Genomic DNA, 22,106 nt, shown 5'->3' with positions numbered 1-22,106 from the left:
AGTCGTGTCCTCTTTGAAACCAGCAGTGTTGTGAGATGTGTGCCTTGGGTTAGACTTTGGACCTTTGCGCAGAGAACTATTTATGTCGTACCATAGCTTTTATCCACAATACCGTATTTAAATTTGAATTGATTTTAAAAATGTCATATTGAAATTATTTCACATATTTGTCAGATTTTCTTGAATGTACTGTTTGTGAAATAGTGTTGGGAATAACTACTTATGACAAAAAAGAAATGTTTATTTCATTGGTTATTCACATTATTAGATGTAAATATGTTCACAGAGGGCTAAATTAATAAAATCAAATAATTTAAAATTTTGTATACTGTGGTACTGTTTCAATAAGTGTGTTTATTACGTTACTAAAATTGATCTTTTTCATCTAAATCCACCCAAGTTATGTTTGTCACATATGTTACAGGTAAAGCTATCGAAATATAAGAAGGAAGAATTGGTGCTGTCACAGTACAATCATAGTACGTGTTACATTTGGGTTTGATGAGAAGGTCTATAATACACAATCTACAAATACTGACTGAAGACAGTAAGAAATGAAAGCATCAACACACCACACTGGATAGTTTTTTTTTTTTTTTTTGTTTTTTTAATTTTGATATGCATTTACACGCATATAATAAAGCAAAATTACCAAACAAATGTACAAATACCTTATGCCATTATGCACCAATTCCAAATTAAAACTGGCACTAGTGTTTTCAAAATGAGGGCTTACTGTGAATTTGAAGAAACATAAACAAAAGGAATAAGCAGTCACTGCTCAACCAAAACCTAGAATAACAATATTTTGCTGTGAACAGACTTGGGTCAAATGCCATTCAAGCTTAACAGAACTAGATCAGAGTTTCACCCATGCAAGCTCAGTGACAGGATAAGGCAATCACTGGGCACTCAGGCTAACGCTCAAAATTAAGAAGTATTTTGTAAAAGTGGGTCATTAAAACAAATTTGGAGAGCTCGTTTTATTCCAAAGTAGATTATACTAGTTACAGAGAGGTGCAAAGGCAAGAGACTCACCAGACACTCCTTGGATTTTGAAAATTACTTCTTTCCTCTTATATCCATATTAATCCACTTAAATGAGCCTTAGTAGTAGTAGTAGTAGTTGTAGTAGTAGTAGTAGTAGTAGTAGTGGTAGTGGTAGCAGTTCTTTCTAGTCAAAGGTAGAGTACACCAGGATTGTGTCATATATACTTATACTAACAATGTACCATACCACAGTAATACTAGAGTTAGAAGTAGTAAAAGTACATTTATAATAATTTAATACAATACACAACTCAACTTGCTCCAATCTGCTAATCCAAACTATATTCACAAGATGTGTGAGCATAAACAAGCCCTCTATTACCGAATATGACCAACTTTTACAAAATACTATGACTTTATAAGGTTCAAGCCTACTCAGCAGCACCATTCGGCACCAACTGACAGGACCAATAGAAAAAACATGTAGAACTTAAATACATGGAGAATTACATTAACAGTGCATGTGCCTACAGGCTACTTCTTGCAGCTCTTGTCCCTGTGGTGTCAAGGGAAAACAATATTTTGCGTTGATAGAAAGATTTTAAGCCTGAGTGGTGTCTTTGGTAGGCCATTGTGAACAAAGTGTGTAGTCTACCATCGCTTAGACACAAACGAGACCTCGTAAAGGACACTGCTGCAAAGACACAATGGAAACGTAAAAGAAAATAAGGCAGAAGGCACAATAAGTTTGACAACAATATCAAAACTTGCAAAACCTTAAACCAGACCGAACCAGTTCAGGAAATAAACCAACCCCGCTGTACAGTATTAGTTAGCATTGCCTTTTAAACTATGGCCTTCCAGAGACCATATCAACCAGAGTAAATATACAAGCCTTCAACAGAACAAAAACAACAGACTGGGCTCAGCATCAGTTGAACATGATACACAGAGGATGTCATCTTGGCCTTTTATAGCTACAGATTGAAAATGTGCACAAATATTTATTCAGCCATTCTACCTGCATTAGATGAGATCAAAAGCTTTAAGCCAAGAAATACTTGGAGTTTACAAAACACTTTCAACATAAATCTACCTTTTAAGAACATTTTGGATTTTGTAAAAAGACTATTTGACCACAAGTTTAATCAGCATTTTAAGTACTGAAAAAATGGTCAATCTGATTTTACTGACCAAATAAAAAAGATACAATTCAGCAATACTTAAGAGATTTTTAGGTTACATTTTAATCCCGCTACTGTAATAAAACTAAATACCACATTTAATAATTCCTCAGTGGGTTAAATTAGACTGAAAATAATTTAAATAAAATACACACTTTAATAAGTAACAGCAACAGAGCACTAGTCTCCAAAAAAGACATGTATCAGCCATCTATTGCAGGAATAAGGTATGTCATACAAGCTCAAAATTCAAAATAATTGATGATTTGATGCCGAGCCCAAGTCTTTAATGTAAATGAGAAATTATTTAATTTAGAAGTAAAATAAAATAAATAGACAAGACACAAAAGCTTATCTGTTAATAATGTCCAAGAGGAAAAAAAGCTGAAAAGGTGAGTACAGTCACATTGCCTGGTCCCATTCAAGAAACACGACTTCCTTTGTGGTGTTGCATCTGCATTAAGAGCCCACATCGTTCAAGCAAAAGTGGCACAGTGGTTTTCTTTTAACTCTAAACTAAAAAGAGACAAAACACAGGGTTGCCATTTCACATTTCACATCAAGGGCAAAAAGTTGGTTACAGATACTACCTTCATATGTACTTGCCTGTGATTTCAATGTTTTAGTTTTTTTTTAATTCAAAGAATTAGTGTACACAGGGCAACACAGATCAGATTAATCAGATTACAACTGGTAGTGCGGGGATTTGTGCAATAATCTGCCTCTGGACTGGCATAATAAAAACAATGTATAGTTCTTTCCAAGATGTTTTCTAGGATAATGAACTAATTGCTGATTATGAACACAGCACAAATGATTTTGATAATAAAAATCTTAACTTAAAAATGAGTATTGCATTTTTATGTGCTGTGTGAGGCATAACTACATTATATTTCTAAAAGTGAAAGGATTTGTTTCAGTTGGTGGCCTTTACAGAGTTGGCATAAAAGAACAATTTCAGAACCGAAAACATACTACCAATCAGAACACAAAATGCACAACTCCCTTTCCTTTAGGGATAGAAATTCTTCATAAGTGGAGACCTACCAGACTCAGTTACCTAATAATAATGTCGATGTGTATGGCTCGCCAGGGTAGACTAAAGTACACCAAAAGTAAACGGTAAGCAATGACTCTTGGAGATTAGTGGCAAAAAGGTTTGAACGCAGTAGAAAGAGTGCAGCACTTAAGGTATCGCAATGCTAGATGTCTGTCTGTATGCAGGAGATTTTAGGCTGACTTTGAGGCTGTTCTTGGTGGTTGTTATTTGCTTCTTTCAACACGTCTCCATTGTTACATTGAGAGTCTAATTCTGCGGGACACACCAGGTTTACATTCTCCTCTGTGATGAAGCACAAGGGGGGCAGCTCAGCCCCATGTCCAGACGATGAGGTGGAGGAGGGGGAATGAGGAGTCACAAAAGCCCCCAGTCCTGGGACAGCAGAGGCAGCTCCAGGGCAGCTCTCCAGGCGATCATTCTCTACCTCTGGTAAAGGGCTGACGGTGGCAAAGCGGGTGTGGAAGTCCCCTCCTACACCTCCAGAGCCATGGCTACAGGACGTCTTCATGCTCTCCAGATCAGAGCCGCTAAACTCAGAGAAGTGGCTGGAGTGGGAGTCGGCCACAGAAGGCAGACTCCCGCTGAGAGAGGGAGAATCAAACTCTGAGGAGTTGGTGCTGCGCTGTTCCAGCAGCTGTGCGTCCATGTCCTCGCGGCTCTCATTGATCTTGGTGCCGCCTCCTTTCTTGCGCAGTTTGCCTTTGCTCTTCTTGCCACTGGAATTGGAGCAGGAGGCGTCTTTGGCCCATTTGGAGGTACTTTTCCCCTCAGAGCAGCCGGACGCGGGACAGGTCCAGCCACAGCGCCCCACATGGCCACTGTCGTCTACACTACTGCTGCCGCTGTGGTGACGCAGTTTACCAGGCTTTGATTCAATATCCACCTGCACCTCCATACTGTTACCATCTCTGCAGGAAAGAGAATCGGTATTGCACTTAATAACTTCTACAATAATGCAAAATAAAATAGAAAAACATACACAAAACAACATGTTATAAGGCGGCAGACCTGTCGAGGGGCATGTAGGCGTTAAGAATGGATCCAGCCATTGCTTTGGTGCTAGCATTGTCACTGATTGTGCCCAGACTGACTGTCCCGGACTCTCCACTTAAACTGCAGCGTTCCTTCTGCACATCAGCCTGCACCTCCAACCTGGACACAGAGGAACAGCAAAAACATGAACAGAGTCTCACAGGGATGTATGGCTGTCCAGGATTAATACCTAAACTAGTTATTGTAATACATTGCTTTAACTGCTTTCCTGCATAATTTACACAGTGAAAGTTTGCCTTGCTTGAGATTAAATTGACACTAAGACCTATTCTCTATATATACTTCTCACAGACCTCACAGATACAAGCCCAAGCAGTGTGTAAGGGCATTCGGGACCAACCATAACAATATGCAGATTTCAGTCTGCTACATGGCAGAGGACGACCCCTTGTGCTGCCCTGACATAATGCTGTACCTGTTGATGTAGCTGACCATGGCGCTGCCACACAGACTGCCCGTGATACTGGCCCCTGCCAGAGCTGTGGTGGAGGCGCTCTCACTCAGGTTGTCTCTGGCCCCGAGTCGATCCATGTGGCTCCCGCTGGCACTGAGGCTGCCCGTGAGGCCGCCCACACTGCCCTCCCCAATACTGGGGTTGTTCCGGGTGTCGGCCACTGAAGTTGTATCTGTAAAAAGAACACCAAATAAGTGTGACCACTAATACAGGCTCCAACTCTCCATTATAAACAGTTCCCGAGTCTGACACTCACCAGTGACTGCCGTTCCACTGCCGATGTTCAGATCATTCTCGTCGTCAAACTCTATCCGAACTCCTTTCCCGTTTCCAGCTGAAACGCCACATCCTCCACTGCGGCACAGAGAGATGGGCACCACTCCGTACACATACGCCAGCATTATGGGAACCCCAATCCCTGAGGGGTTAGAGGCAGGAAGTGAGCAAAACCAAGACTTCAACAGATCAGTGAAAGGCCAATCTGCTATGGTTTACAAAAGCAAACATCTGAAATCTTTGTAAACTTTCCCATCTTTATGTAACTGTGCAACAAATCTCATTACCATTTACATAACATAAGCTTCAGGGTTGAAATTAAATCCTGGAAATCTAAGCAAAACTAAACATTGGGTAAGAAAACTAGAAAACGAGGATAGACTGACCGACTGTTACTGCGGCAACGACAGGAGACACGATGACAGAGAGCGTCACTCCTCCAGCAATCACCAAGTTCCTCTTGTGATTGGACATGTCTTTACCTTCATAGCGGTTATGAATCTGAAGAACAAATACACACATTAAAGTCAGTACACAATGCTTAGTTTAGTTTTGATTCCATACGTTACACAAAAATATAACAACTACATTTTACGGGAGACCTAGTAGAGTTATAACCTGGATCACACACCAAGTTAATTGAGCTATTTTATTATCCAGCCTTGAAGCATGCTAAACTGGTACCTAGACACTAGTTTGAACAAGTCACATTAATATGCATGTTTTAGGAGTCGTCAGTGATTGTAAAATTATGTATGTTTTACTCTAACATCTTGCAGAATATTACTTTGTAGCAATCTTCAAAGGCAAAATGAAAGGTAAGGTTCATGATTGTATTTAGATAACTATAGCACAGTATTGAGATTAGAATATGCACCACAATTGCATAAAATATTTGAATAAATAAATTTCAACACAGTCATGTTTTTAATTAACCAAGGCTGCAGTAGTGCTGTACATGCCAGGTCAATATTGGTTGTGATTCACTCTCAGATGCTTCAGGAGTGACATAAGATCACACTACACTAAAGGAGTTTTTCCCTGAGACGAAGGCGGAGCAGGCTCCACATTTTTGGCTCTTTCATCTGGGGATTTCTGCAAAACTCAAATACTTTCAGTCCATTGCTTTCATGCTTGTGTTGAACAGACCTGCTCTGCTGATAAATGAACAGATACAGAGAAATGAAACTAAAGTGGTTATCAATTCTTGGCCCATGTTGACAAAAAAAATTACTTCAATTTTGGGACAAGACAAGCCCATGTCTGTTTTTTTTATTTAGAAATTAGCATTCAAATTAAAACACTCTGGCTTCTGTTATGTGTCATGTTAGACTGATTAATTTGTGTGAAGTAGTTAAGTTACATTAACAGCAAAGACCAACGAACACAAGCTATATTTAAGAGCACTGCAGAAGAGAGAAAAAACCTCCTTGTCAAAGTCTGATCTCTTCAGAAGCTAAGCAAGGCCGGGGTGGTTAGTACTTGGATGGGAGAGCGCTGGCAATATCAGGTGACACAGTGGCAAAACTGTTGTTGTGTCTTTAGGAAAGACATTTCACACATATTGCCTAGGATGAATGTGGTTTGTGCATAAGCGGTGTTGGAGATTGGCAGCCTCGATTCCGGCAGTTGGGGCTACTATAGTAGATTACCACCATAGAGTATGGAATGAATGAATAATGCACAAAACTGTAAAGTGATTTTTTTTTGTTAGATTTCTACAGCATAAAATTGAAAAAAACAAAAAAAACAAAACAGTGACTACAGGAAGTGGTAATGATGGATCAGATGGGGAATGAATCACGTTATGTTTGCAGAGGCAATGGTTGGAATGCTGGTCCATCAAACCTAAACCTAAAGATCAAAAACCCTGCATAAACAACGGTTGTTGTGTCCATGGGCAAGGACCAGACTATTATCATTAACAGGTGAAGGTTAAGCTAACCAAGAGTCTTACCTTCCTCCCCACATACACCGGGATCCCGATGATCATGGCAGGGATGGCGATACCAGCGATGAGCGCGATGCCAACCGGAGCACCCACTAATGTCCCCAGCTGCCATAGGATCTTCTTCTTTCTGCTCCAAGGCTTCTTCCCCCAGAAAGTACAACCTGAAGGACTGGGGAGGAGAGGACACACATACTGGTACTATGCACATTTGAAAAAATGTATCAGCACATCTAAAATTTAAAGAAAAATAAGACAAGGGCTGTTTCTTACCTCAAGTAGTGCAGGTCTGAGATCTCCTTCATACAGAGCCAGCAGAACTCACAGCCGCACACAGCACAGGTCATATGATTACAGCTGCCGTCGTTCATTTTGATGATGTACGCAGCACAGCGCGGACATGGTTTTATGTCATCAGCTGAGTGGATGAATTTAAAACTATTAGTTAGAGCCCGACCGATATATCGGTTGGTCGATATTATCGGCCGATATGCTTGCTGATAGGGGCCGATATTTCACGTGGGCATGTGATACGTCGTTAAAAATCTTAGACTCTCTACATTCTGTTCATTTAATCCAATTTACAGACAGATAAATGTCCTAATATGTGGCTCCACATCAGTATTTATCTGCGGAGTCATTTGTCTGTGTGTGTGTCCGTACTGTCCCTGAACACACCACAGAGTTGTGTCACTCACGTGTGTTTGTTTACACGCGTAGACATAGATCCAAACATTGAGATTATATTCTTTTTACGGACAATCGGTTTGAGTCTGGATTAAAAGGACGTTTATTAGTTCAGACTTGTGATGTGAGGAGGAGCCTGTGTGAGCGGTGAGTGTTGGAAATATGTCGACTTTGATGCTAGTTTTGGTCATTTGTTTTGGGTTAGCTGCTGTAGCTCCCGCACATAAACAGGCTGTTTTCTATTGGCCTATTGTAAATTGACTATATTGGCCGTACATTTGCTACTGGACCTGCATTGATATGTAAATGAGCTGTGAATAGACGTGTGAATTATGACATTTGCGCATATAATTAATTACCGCGGCGCGCACGTATTTACGGCTAAAGGCTAATAGCGATAGTTTCTTTACTAGTGATGGGTCGGTCGCGAACGAAATGGCTCTTTGAAGCGAACGACGGGAGCCTGATCCTTATTGGGAGCCGTGTTTTCTCTTTTCTCTCTCTCTCTATATATACATATACATATATATATTAGTGCTGTCATGCGATTAAAAAAATTGAGAGATTAATTAATTATGATCTGTAATTAATTAATCTAATTAATCTCATTTTAATCTCACCTAAAAATTGCTGAGAAAAGCCTTCAATTTGAGGTATTTTCATTTAAATTCATTATTACATTATTGTGGCAGATCAAAAGACTAATATAGATTTAAAAAAGTGACTTTATAAAGTAATTTATTGTTTAACAAATCTCTCCAATTTGGCTGTTGAGCCCAAGTCTCCATGAATTACAAACTGTTTGTTGTAAAGTAGCAAAGACGAGGAAATCTGAACATAATAACTTTTGTCTACTTAAAGACAATAAAAAGTCCAGTCTTTCCTTAACCATATTAAAAATATTATTGATAGAGAAATGCTTTATATATGAGATCACTGGTTTTAGTCCTGGTTTAGACCTGGTTTAGACCTACTTTAGTCCTAGTTTAGTCCTAGTTTAGTCCTAGTTTAGTCCTGGAATGGATTAATCCTGGTGTTAGTCCTGGTGTTAGTCCTGGTGTTAGTCCTGGTGTTAGTCCTGGTGTTAGTCCTGGTGTTAGTCCTGGTGTTAGACCTGGTGTTAGTCCTGGTGTTAGTCCTGGTGTTAGACCTGGTGTTAGACCTGGTGTTAGACCTGGTGTTAGACCTGGTGTTAGACCTGGTTTAGACCTGGTTTAGACCTGGTTTAGACCTGGTTTAGACTGGTTTAGTCCTGGTTTAGTCCTGGTTTAGTCCTGGTTTAGTCCTGGTTTAGTCCTGGTTTAGACCTGGTTTAGACCTGGTTTAGACCTGGTTTTAGTTCTGGTTTTAGTTCTGGTTTTAGTTCTGGTTTTAGTTCTGGTTTTAGTTCTGGTTTAGTCCTGATTTAGTCCTGGATTGGGTTAGTCCCGGTTTTAGTCTTGGTGTTAGTTCTGGTTTAGAGACGCACAGGAGGAAGCGCGGTTTACGCCGCGTACGCGAGAAAACACGATCCACACGCGGCTCACGGGAGGACAGCGATGTCCGCGCAGTGTCTACGGAAGGAAACGTGGTCCGCGCGTTCTCGGGTTAATGACGATGATGGTGTGTGTTTGTGTTTGTGTGTGTGTTTGCGTGTCCCCTCATGTGGCAGGTCACTATAGGACAGTAGTGCAGAGATCATGAGCCTATGCAGGTTGTTTTCAGGCGATATTATATTTGTTATTTTCTTTTATATTTCACGTCGGGAGAATAATTTCCAAGACACGAATGTTTTTTTACCTGTGCGCTGCTGACTCTGTTCTACTGGCTCTTCGACCTCGTCCATTGTGCGACTGATGCCGCCAACGTTAACATGACGTTTACATCGCTGTTACTGCGCGTGTTTTGTGTGGCTTTCCGGCAATGAGTGGAATTACCGAAATAAAAAAATTTATAAATGTGTTTTGTGTGTGTGTGTGTTGTTGTCCCAACAACACATAAAAACAGGTTTTATAATAAAGAAACTCACATACAGAAACACTAAAGTTAGAGATTAAAAATGAGATTAACGCGATTAAAAAACATAACGCGCTAAATATGACTGTAATTAATTAATCGCAATTAACGCGATAATTTGACACCCCTAATATATATATATATATATTTATATTTATATATATATTTATATTTATATAATAAACTTCATGCTTTATCACAATTAACTAAATGTCTTTGGTCTTCCTCTAGGCCTCTTGACTGACAGCACTAACCTCTGAACCCTTGTACTCCCTAAAATTCTATCCCTCCTCCATACATTTTTAGTAGGACCCCTCTGACTTCATCTCCACATCCAACATGAGTGGCCTCTTTGATGTGTTCATTGTCTACATTGTTTCTGACAGCAATTCATATCTTCTGTTAGCTAAGTGCTTGCATAGCCACTTCCATCACCACTTCCACCATGCATCACACACGTATTGTCCCCATACAGAAGAGATCAGACGCACCTGCCGCCCCGCTCTCCTGGCTGTAGCTGAGGGAGGAGGAGCGAACCGTGCGGAGGCGAAGGCTCTGAGCCCTCTGCTGTCGGGCTGCGTCACACGTCTGGTTAGGATGCCACAGCTGTTTACAGTGGTAACAAAACTCTGTGCCACACCCATCTCTGCCGCATGTGATCTTTGGGCAACTGGCACAACCAAAGGCGATAACTGCATACCTGGTAAAGAAAACAAACAAAAACAAAACGGTTAAGTGTACAGTCAAGAAAAAAACTAAAACAAACACATATTATTTAAAAGGTGCATTGTGGAAGTTTTCAGGTGGAGAGTCCATCCACTAGACTAAGTTACAGATCATATCTGTGTTGAGGCAACCCCGCTCACAGTCAGAATACCCGTTTTTCAAGGTATTTTTGAGCTATAAAAACACTTGTAATTTAATTAATGTTTTAACTGTGGAAGATTCCAGGCAGAGCAATGACATAGCCATAGAATCAAGCAGGTGATGGACCTCCAACCAAAACGTTACATAGTGCACCTTTAACTTGTATATATTTCTTCTGTCAGGATTTCTTCAACTATAGATCAGCTGAACAACACTCCCTTTACTCCTGGTCAAAACTCAAGCTCAAGCCTACAGTAGTCAATATTCTAGCATGAACACATTTTAAATAACCACCAAAAAGGTGATCGCAAATAGTTCAGACTAACGCACAAAACGCAGTTAGGCCTATCACAATAAATACTATATTGACTGCAGTTTATGTTATTTAACAATATTTTACACATTAAAATACTTTTATATAACTCTGCTTCATATTTTGGTTGCAATATTATTGTTAATCGTCTATATTTACTTCAGCACTTCAAAACGTGTGTTGTCGTGACAGGCTTAATAGCAGTAGTTGTAAACAAAGCTGTACTGGCGATTCCTGGTGACAGACGGGGCAGTTTGATGTGAGGCAGCTCTGTACTGCTCTATGGGCCTCTGCACCAGTGTGACAAAGGCATCCACTCACAATAACACTGCTCTATTCTCTGTGCTGCAGTCAGCCATAACACCAGTGAAGGCCACACTCATGTCCTGTTGTTTATCTGTGGACCAAATAACTTTACTGTGAAGTCATCAGCGCTATATCTAGTATTTTATTCAACCTGGATTTAGTGTATCAAGACATTTATTATATAATTAGTTTAATCAAATGTTTCATCAAATGCAGCAGCTGGGTATGGGTAACATAGAAATCAAATTAAGGTACTAATATTACAATGTGCTGCCTCTATAACTTCCTCTAAAAATCGATAATTAAATAATGATGGTTTTGTTCAGAATCAAGCAGGCATTAGTGACAATTTAAAATACAGAAGGAGCAAAAAAGCAAAAGAACTGTAGAACCAACTACTAACTGATAACCTTGTAGGATTTTGCCACAAATCGCACAACACAATTAAGATGTTTATTAGGGGTTAGGGTAAGTATCATCTGGTTAACATTTTATTATTATGTATTATTATTATTTTTTATTATTAGTAGTAGTCTACATGGTAGGTGGCATGCCTTTCCTTGCTTTACAACATTTTACAGCTGCAGTCATAAAAGTTGCCCAGTCGCTCAGTCTGACATTTCTAAACCCCATGTTCTCCTGGGTTTGTTTACACAACACACAACCACCCTGAAGCGTGACAGCGAACCAGATTTGACAACCAGGATGCTTGCTAAATTCATTTCAAAAGTGTACTGAAAAAAGTAACCAGCATTATGACAAAAAAGGACAGCAGCTGTGCAGTGGCTCCTGAGGGAAACCCAGGGGCCAGTGACGTGTTTGGGGCTGAAACAGGACCCGAGCTGTCCCTCTGTGACAAACCAGTTGGTTACATTTCAATCAGAGTGCGCACACAGCCGGGAGACTTCCTTTGCACTGGATCAGCTTACAGCAGGGAGAGATGTGACAAAGGACTTGCGAAGGAGTGACCTCTCCATGGAGACAAGCAGGTGATCCTCCATCAGAGAGGGCACATTTAAGTCAACAAACTACCCTTTTAAGAAGTTAAGAGAGATCTGAATCAGGAAGTATTAACTAGGCAATAATGGACTTTAGAATTTACCTCAATGTAGGTATTAGAACAAAAGCATTAATAGCATTTCATGATCACTCTGGATATTGCTGCATTTTTATCTTAAACTGATGCCCAATAAAAGACCTGCTATGACGTCAAATCACACTATTACGAATGTCCTCCTCGGAGAGAAAGTAACTAAAACGGACTTTCCAAAATCCAAAGAAAACACAATGGCATTCCAGCATGTCTAGTTGACACAGTGCTTTTGCGACTATTGCGGTCAAGGATACAGAACAGGACGTCCCATTGAACACACAACACCAACTGACCAACTATTCAAGGTTACTATGGACTAAGAACCACACACAGCACAGCCCCTTCCAGAAAGCAAGAGGGTGGAGGAGCATTTACAAGCCCCTCATGTCAAACAATTCCTGGAAGAAAAGGAAATGGTTAGGAAGGGGGAGAGACGAGGACATTTTACCTATGAACAGCTTATGTGTGTGAAAATTATTCAGAAGGTTCACATTATTGTATCGAACCTGAAAATACAAATAAAGATCTAATGAAAGTTGTAGCTTTTCCTATGCTATTGATCACAATGGATACAATGTATAGCCAAGGATATTTAGATGGCTTTTTAACACATACATATACAAAATATCTTAATAGCTTTATATTGCTTTTTGCAAATTAACATAATGCATTGGAAACAAGTAAAAGAAAACAGAAAAGTGTCACAGTCAATGTTATAAGACTTCAGCTACTGTTGCTGGAGAGAAGCCCTTTAGTGTTGAGTATTATGGGTGTAACTACAGTTCTATGCATCACAGATAACCACCAGAGACTGAAATTAAATTATTCCCTTTGCAGATGTATAGTATGAAATAGATGACGTCGTATTACAAAAGATGAGCGGCAACAGATATCATGCCTGTCATGCAAACTCCATCAAACACATGACAAATCATAAACACAAGCGCATTGTCAAAGTATCACCACAAGAGCCCCAGACAAGACACATTTATTGTAGCTTGGGGAGCTAACTGGCATAGCTATGATATTGACATTATTGCTCAAACAAACATTGCACAGTGTGGCTGCATGTCGTCTTATAGTTTTATAGAAACAATATTTAAATATCTTGAGATAAAAAGTAGCCAAGTATTTCTTACCCGCAGTCTGGGGCAGGGCACCACCTGCAGTCAGGGTCAGCCACCAGCCACCTGCGCAGCATGAACTCTTCGTACTTCTCCATCAGGGCCCTGTCCCCCAGGATCATGCGGATGTCGTGGGGGTTGAAGCGTTCGGAGCACTCAGGGCAGCTGATGTTCACACGGGACTCAGAGATCTCTATGCGCAGGTACTGCCGGAGACAGTCCATGCATGACCGGTGGTGGCAGGTCATGATATCAGGGAAGCAGTCACGCGAGTGACGCAGGAGGCACAGGGGGCACTCCAGAAGCTCCGCCCCTGTCCCACCCGCAGCTTTGGAGGCCGAGGAGCAGGTGGAGGAGGGCCCTGATGCAGAAGAGGTGGAGGCGGCAACAGCAGAGCCAGCCACACTGAACAAGGCCGAGTTTTTATCGTTACACATTTCGGAGTGAATGCTTTCGATGCTGGCGATCCCCTCCACCGGCCCGAGCGTTCCCGCCCCATGCTGGAGCTCTCTGGTCCGGTGCTGTGCCGACTTGGACTCCCTCCCTCTGCGTCTGAAAAGAGCAGCCAGTGAGAGGCGTCTCTTCTTGGGACCTTTCTTGACAGACGGCAGTGAAATAGAGGAGGCGGCTGACTGGATGTCCCGGTCAGAGCCCATGCCTGCCCCCAGCACTGGGTGCTTGTGGAGGCTGGTCTCCGTGGAGGATAGAGGGGAGGGGTGGGACAGAGGGGAGCCCTGACCGGGCAGCCGATCCCGGGCATGTGTGGACAGGTCGGGCAGGGGTATAGGTCCAGGTGAGGAGGTGAGGTGGTGAATGGGGGAGGAGGGGGTGGGGCCGGCATGGGGAGACAGGGCTCCCGGCGGCCCATCTGCGTTTAGGACATGATGGCTTCTCCTGATCAGCCGCGTGGTCACATCCAAGAGACGGATTTTGGCGGAGGGGCAGGGGTTAGCCGGGCCGAAAGTGGGGCAACAGAACCTGAAGGAAAAACACAAGACAAATACACAGGTCAATTACATTTGATTAGACCAATTACATTTCACTCAAAAATCAGAACTGTCAGTTTTAAGCCAGAGAAAGGAGCCATATCCCTTTGTCGATTCAATATAAATATTGAATTGTTTGTCCACACCACCACATCTGTTCACTGGCAGAGCACTATTACTTGTACAGAACATGCCCCACAGACACAGCCATGTCCTGAAAGGCCAGATCAAAATGCTGACAAGGAATGGTTGTACATTCAATGTGTATCAATGCAATATTTTATAATTGCAATTTTACCAGAAAACGGTTTAGGGAACTTCCATCTTTCAAAGCTGTAAAAACGAAATTATGGTCTAACATGTAAGAGTCAGTGATGAATTGTTTCAGTTTCTGAAAGGACTTAACGAGTTTACCAGGATGACGCAAAACTGGAACAGACTTTTATTATTTTATTGCACACACCACACACTGTTGCACATGTTAACGGCTTTAATCATCAGTACATGTTTTATAACTTAACAGCATGTGTCCACTCTAACTAAATTATAAACATCAATGAATTAGTTATTAGATCACATTTATCCATACAAAGCCCGTGGTTGTATAGCTGTAGACTTACATCACTTGTGATCATTTGTAAGAGGACATAGACTTAAGACTGGAGCCCGACCGATATATCGGCTGGCCGATATTATCGACCAATATGGGCACCTGGAGACATATCGGCTATCGGCCGATATGCTTGCTGATATGGGCCGATATTTCACGTGGGCATGTTATACCTCGTTATAAAGCTTAGACTCTCTACATTATGTTCATTTAATCCAATTTACAGACAGATAAATGTCCTAATATGTGGCTCCGCATCAGTATTTATCTGCGGTGTAATTTGTCTGTGTCCTTACTGTCCCTGAACACACCACCAGAGTGACGTCACTTCACTCGCGTGTGTTTGTTTACACCCGCAGCCGTGCGCAACATTGAGATTATATTCTTTTTCGGACTATTGGTTTGAGTCTGGATTAAAAGGACATTTATTAGTGCAGACTTGTGATGTGAGGAGGAGCCTGTGTGAGCGCTGAGTGTTGGAAATACATCGACTTTGAAGCTAGTTTAGGTTTTGTTAGCGGTTAGCTGCTGTAGCTCCCGCACATAAACAGGCTGTTTTCTATTGGTCTATTGTAAAGTGACTACATTGGCTGTATATTTGTTACTGGACCTGCATTGATATGTAAATGAGCTGTGAATAGACGTGTGAATGATCCACACTTATGCATATAATTAACTACCGCGGTGCGCAGCATTTACGGCTAAAGGCTAATAGCGATAGTTTACTAGCTAGGAGTTATGGGTCGGTCGCGATCGAAGCAACGGGAGCCTGCTTCTTATTGGGAGCCGTGTTTTCCCTTTTTCTCACTTTTTCTCTTCATGCCACATGTAGACCCGTAGTTTGACAGCAGCAGCGGCTGAAAACGAAACTTGCAGAAATCTGCGTGTGCATAGGATAAAGGACTAATCTTGGGCTCGAGTGCAGGAGAGAGATAGAAACCGAGTCCCGACACTCAGTCCTGGTTCAGTTCTGGTTTAGTCCTGCTTGCAACAAAACAATCTCAAGAGTCGCTTGGGAGCCGAAAGAGCCAGCTGCTTTAATGAGCCGAGCCAAAAGAGCCGGTTCTCCAAAAAAAAAATAAAAAACTGGAATACCCATCACTAGTAGCTAGAATGTGATGCAAAAATGCCATTAGGCCAATCTACTGTATGTAAATATGATGTAAAGAGTTCAAAATAACAATAAATGTTGCCTAAATAAACCCAATTTAGAATACACTAGAGCCAAACCTAAGTTTTTTAATCAATTCAAGATTTACAGTGAATTTTTACATCACTAAATATATCGGTGATTATATCGGCTATCGGCAGCTCCAACTACCCATAATATCGGTTTCATATCGGCCACAACAAAATCCATATCGGTCGGGCTCTACTTAAGACCTTGGACAATCTTGACACACAGACACTGAACGCTCTGACCACTGAACGTACATCAGCTGATAACGCAGCGGTAACAGATACTGGCTAAATACAAGGGTTTAGGAATGCTTTAGCAACTGTTATAGCTATGGGCAGTGTAGACCATTGGATATAAGGCCAAATAGTTGTACTGAAGTGGTACTCAATATACCATAGCCACAGGTTTATTTTTAACGCTCAAGGACCAATAGAAGATATTGATATATTGATGTAGCAATAATGTATTATGGATTTGAGGGAAAAAATATAATGGTAGAGGAGAGAGGAAACAGCCCTACACATTTGTCATATACAGTTCTGATCAAAAACACAATAAATGTTTGTTATTGAACAAAGAAATTATTACAAAATTCCTTAGTTTGTTAATTGATAGCAACAATTTGTAGTTAACTTACTGAAATCCTGTAGGTCCACCTTAAAACATAACAGATCGTGTTCTGTTGCATCCCAGTATGATTTTTTAATGGCAGGTCTAAGCCTCTTGCCTATTGAGCTGGACACAGAGGCATGAGAGGAATGATGAAGCGCCTGTCCTGGTCTCTCTTATCTAAAGCCCTCCAGTCCAAGTGCCCAAAGGAAAGCCCTTGGTCAGCTCAGAGGGAGAGCCCGGCTGTGGTCAGCACTGCAGCTTTACCCAGTCCATTCACTGACGGAAGAACATTAGTACGATCCATTCCATGTGGGGGTAGAGGGGATGGGGCTCAAGTGTAACACTAAAGGTGAGGGGGTTACGGGTTTACTCAGGGAGGAAATACTGCATTTAAACTAGGGTGAACCAATGCAGCTTTTCCTGACACCGATGTAGATACAGAAAATTGCACTGATTTCCTTAAAACACGATTAACTTAAGAGATCCAATTATAACAGCTGCTGATTAAGGGTGTGCAAAAATATCAAAATATCAATATATCGTACCGTTTAATGTGATGATACAGTATCGATATCATGGGCTGCTGTATCGATATATCGCCAAGAATATGTTTTGGTATATTTTACTAAAATATTATGTTACAGTGCTACAGTTTTGTTGTTTGTTCAGCGGAAGGAAACTCGTTTATGCAACACATTTGACATATTCACTGTTTTGATGAGTAAAATGGATGTGTTTCATATTAACTTTGCACAAGAAGTGGTTTAACAAAGACTTTTAGTATCACAGCCATCATTTAGCCTTTATTTTTTTATTAAACCATATTGAATTGATTTGGAATATATGGAATCGAACCGAAAGTGCACTGTATCGAGATATGTATCGTATTATGGCCTATGTATCGAGGTATGTATCGTATCGGCAACTTCTTAATGATATAAAACATCAGCAGTAGGGCTGGGTAAGAATAAAAGTACACCTAGACCTAGAATGGAATTTGAGCCATTCTAGGTCCAAATCAATCAACCTGTAACAGTCCTATTACATTCACTTAAAGGCTTAATCAGAGTATCACAGGATCCCTTAAATCAGCATGTTACAAAACAGTCTTTTAACAGAATGCATTATGTTGTTATTATTAAACAGGACTGTGGTGCCACTTCTTTTAGTCTCAAGTTAATTGTAATTATTCAGTTGTAAGTGTTGTCTGTGTAATTCTACAGTCATCCAGGTAGGGTCCATACTTCAGAGCAAAAGAAGGTCAAATACAAGTATAGAATAATACAAGTTACACCCCTCATTCGACTAGTTATAGAGTCACTGGGGACAGTGGGGGACAGAGGCACTGTCCGGGACACTGGGGACACATTCCATCAGAAACAGGCAGCTGAGGAATGCAGAGAGGTCGGGCGCAGCTGTGAGCACTTCCACTCCTCACTGTCCTGTCATCACTACCCATCTGCACTCTGTGCCATATCATTCACTATGTTTACATGAACACCAGGAAGACTCCGTGTTTGGCCTAGTCCAACTTCAGCAGGATTTCTAATATGCGCGTAATAGAAGGCATTTTAACACAACTGGAGAACTGAGATTGCAAGAGGCTTTCAAAGTAATAGTATTTTTAGCATTAATCACCATTTACAATGTATTAAAAAGATTTCAACACTCCACATCTAATGCAAGTGTAGAGGTAGATGAATTCAAGCCTGGTAAGTTTGAAACAAGTCAACCATTGTGAATGCACAAGAGGCAGGCAGCACTCCACAGAAGAAAAGGAGTCTTTCCCAAAGCCAAACACAGTGAGTACAGTGTACACCGCTGTGTGCAGCCCCCTCTCCTCTGAGCTCTGAGGAGGATATGAGGTCAGCATCCAGGCATCTGTTCTCAGCTGAGAACTGGAGAGACGTGCTCTCTCTCAAATCAGAAGCTGATTGAAACGAGGTATCTGCTACTACCAAGGAGAGGAGAAATGGATAACAAATGTGTAGGAGCTGTCAGTAAAGTTGTCAGGGCAATGGAGGAGCTGTTGAAGGGTAAATGCTCTGTTCAGCTGCAAAAACCATGAAGTCTTCCACTAAATCCTGTTTTTTTTGTAATTGCATGAGCCTAACCTAACTTCTTGTTGTAAATTTTCATTAAGGGCTTTGTTGTGGTCTTATTTCATGTACTGCGCAAGGTAAGACAGGAAGACAAGAGGACCAAACACAACTGAAAAGACGTAAGATACAATTGAAACAATCATGCAAAACAATTTTGTACACTACAACATGCATTCATTTTACTTGTCAGTCCTTTATTGTGGCTGTATTTAACTGTATCAGTTAAAAAAAAAACAAAAAAAACATTCACAGCATTAATGGGAAGCCCACTCGAGTGGTGGCAGGTTTACACAAGGCTTGTTTTCCAATTGTGAGGCCTCATAATTTTTCAACTGCTCTACACTGGGAAAGTTTGTCATCCAATCATCCAAGATCTCATCATTTATCAAAATGTGAATAATATACCTTTCTATATATGTTCAGCCCTACTGAATGTAATGTCTGTGATTGTAAATAAACCTAAAGCCATGCTATAATAATACCCACACACAAACACAAACACACCTGCCCTCACACACAAACACACAGGCCCTGATGACTTTAGGTGACTTTCACACTGTCACTTTTGTTATTACAGATATTGTAAGGCTGACACAGGAAGTGAAGGAAAGTAAATAGGTTAAAGTTACAGGACAACAGCACACTAAAGTTACAGTAGCAAAGTTAAATAAAACAGTATTATTATGGTTGAAGAAAATACAGTAAAAGGTGGTGAACCTTTCAACTACAGTTTTACTGTGGTATTCTTCATTAAAGTTTTAGCCAATGATAATATGGTTGCAAATAAATGTAATTAAATGAAACTTCAGATAACACACATTCAACGAATCTAAGTTGAAGCTGGGGAGATCATCTTAAAATAAACACAATATGAAAGTAAAATCGAATTCTCATAGCACCAACCCACGAGTTAAACATGTAAAACCCAAAAGTAGAATCAGACAGAAATCACAGAAATGCCGTGGGAATAATATGCAAATCCTGTTCAGGTCGAGAAAATATGCCGAATGATTTTATATTAAATGGCTATCCATAAAATGCTGGAGACTCAAGTTCTTGTACGTTCCCTTCGCAACTGGCCAAAAAACGAGTTCATACACTGTAAAAAGAAAGAAGAGCTCAACCCTTTCAGTGTGAGCCTGTTCCACATACAGCAATCAGATTATCGGCTGCCACTGAAAAACCTCCAAAATATGTAGAGATTGTTTGCTTTTTTGTTTTGTTTGTTTTTTTTCCATAGGCGATCGGCGGATCAGGATCACTATAAAAAGTAGTACACAGTGTCCAGGTGCGTAATTATTACTAAATAGCAGGTAGCACTTAAGGGCAAATTTCGTTTAAGTGTTGCCATTGCAAAACGGTGAGATTGTGACCATTTGCCTCTAATTACTAAGGTTACTACTAGCTAACTACTTGGATTGTGAATGATTGTCAGTAATATAGAGATCGACATGGCTGTACTGTTGAAATTAAACTAATGAAACAGCTAAATAACTACACAAAAGTATAGTCACGAAACGAGTGAAGTGTTAAAAGGTCTGCCTGGCTTTTTAGTAACCGGAGTCCCAGGCAGCTCCCATTACTAAACACAGCGAGGGTTAGCAGCTAGCAGCAAGATTAGCACAAAATGATGAGAGCATACCGTCTGTTGCTGGTGACACCTCTTCTATCGACAGCAAATAGGAAGAAATCAACACATCCGCATGTAAAGCCGCTTTCTCTTGTGAGGTTTGAGTGTGTCCAGGTGCTGTGTCGAGTGTCGTTCCCTACTGCTAGCACTTATTTCCCCGTCTCTTCGGTCCCACCTATCCGCTCCAAACGACAACAGCTCCACTCTGCTGCTGCTTCTGCTGCTGCTGCTCCGTTGTTCACCGATCTCGTTTCAGCTCAGAAATTCAAATAGTATCGCGAGATTTAACCTTACTACGATGACGGATGACACGAGTCCAGATGTGAGGTCATGTGTGAGTTTTGCACAATTTCACACAAATGTTTCTAATAATAAATCAACCTCAGTACTTACTATCACAGTAGAATTGGGACTTCCTTAGTTTTCCTATTTTAATTTTTATGTATGATCATTGATTTTTATGTATTATCCGCCACAACTTAAGTTTACATGTGTGCTATTTTTGTTAGTGTCTTGCCTTTGCTTTTAATTTATTTTGTATTATTATTGTTGGATTATGGTGTATTACGTCAATTAAAAAATAAAAGTGTGAGTTTTGCCTATAAAGGTAGATCATTTTTGCTCACTCTGTCATAGCATTAAAGAAATGGTCACCCATGCATTTTGGGACTGACATATTTTTTTATGTATAAAAAGCGTTGAACCTAATCGTATTAAACTATCATCCGTTGCTGTAACTCAAATTTTTTGTTGTATTTCCATCCAGTGACGGCTGGTGGTATAATTTTTGCGGTGCGCATAGACCAAAATTATAAATATGTATTATAAATATACGTATGATATATAGGCTATATAGTATTATAACGAATTCCAGAAACAGACAGTCATTTTGGCCACTGTTGGCTGAACTATATCCACCAGAGCACAAAGCACAATCTGATCCACCGCTCACAACCAGCCCCAACAACTTCAGCAAAACTACAGTTAGAGTCTACGGTCACAACACCAACACAGGGCATCAGCACCGCTCCTACAGCACACAAGAGAACAACCGGAGCAGTTCCATCGGCTCTGAGCTCATTTACGCACTATTTAACTATTAACACTATTTGCCTGTGAGGGCCCGCCTGCAGATTTGCCCATAACTCCACACAACACAAGAGCTGTAGGATTTACTACAGCCAGATGCACTCATTTCAGCTTAATGCTTCCTTTCTTGCTTGGCACAAGGGTTCAGCTGAAGAGATATATTACTCCCTAAAAACTGTTCCTCGGATGCACTTTGACTTGAAGTTGAACTCCCCATAGCTGTATAGTACACAGCTCTGTTATCCATTCATTAACCTGGAGTAACATGCTGCCGGTGGAGAGTTGGGGCTAGGCGGGAGAGAGCGATCACGCATCACAATAGGCCAGAAGTGTGTGATAATGTTTATAAAGACCAATCACTTGATTTCAGGTCACCCTACGCCCCCAAGACATATTTAAAGTAATGGGTAGAAGCAACGCAATGACATCAAATTTCTCCCATAGACCTCCATTAAGTTGCTCTGACCCTGCGCACTCAAATGCCAAACATATGAATCAAATAAAGTGATATGAGCACATTTAACATGATAAAAATATATCCATGCAG

At 40.8% G+C, this 22,106-nt stretch overlaps 1 protein-coding gene across 1 annotated transcript; it reads right to left on the bottom strand.

The window, feature by feature from the left end:
* Positions 1 to 594: 594 nt before the first annotated feature.
* Positions 595 to 20,613, bottom strand: rnf19a (ring finger protein 19A, RBR E3 ubiquitin protein ligase). The gene is made up of 10 exons (XM_020937345.2): positions 20,483 to 20,613; positions 13,366 to 14,328; positions 10,139 to 10,347; positions 7,239 to 7,383; positions 6,975 to 7,137; positions 5,404 to 5,518; positions 4,998 to 5,159; positions 4,703 to 4,913; positions 4,243 to 4,386; positions 595 to 4,142 (listed from the first exon to the last, which is right to left on the bottom strand). The coding sequence occupies exons 2-10, from the start codon at positions 14,004 to 14,006 to the stop codon at positions 3,377 to 3,379; spliced, it is 2,556 nt and encodes an 851-aa protein (XP_020793004.2). The 5' UTR covers positions 14,007 to 14,328; positions 20,483 to 20,613; the 3' UTR covers positions 595 to 3,376.
* Between the last annotated feature and the right edge of the window lie 1,493 nt (positions 20,614 to 22,106).

This window comes from Boleophthalmus pectinirostris, unplaced genomic scaffold (assembly GCF_026225935.1).
Source record: "Boleophthalmus pectinirostris isolate CB_2022bp ecotype Guang Dong unplaced genomic scaffold, ASM2622593v1 HiC_scaffold_6, whole genome shotgun sequence".
In the NCBI taxonomy this organism is placed as follows: Eukaryota; Metazoa; Chordata; class Actinopteri; order Gobiiformes; family Gobiidae; genus Boleophthalmus; species Boleophthalmus pectinirostris.
Note: the sequence above shows the minus strand (reverse complement) of the source record. Positions and strands in the feature narration are given on the sequence as shown.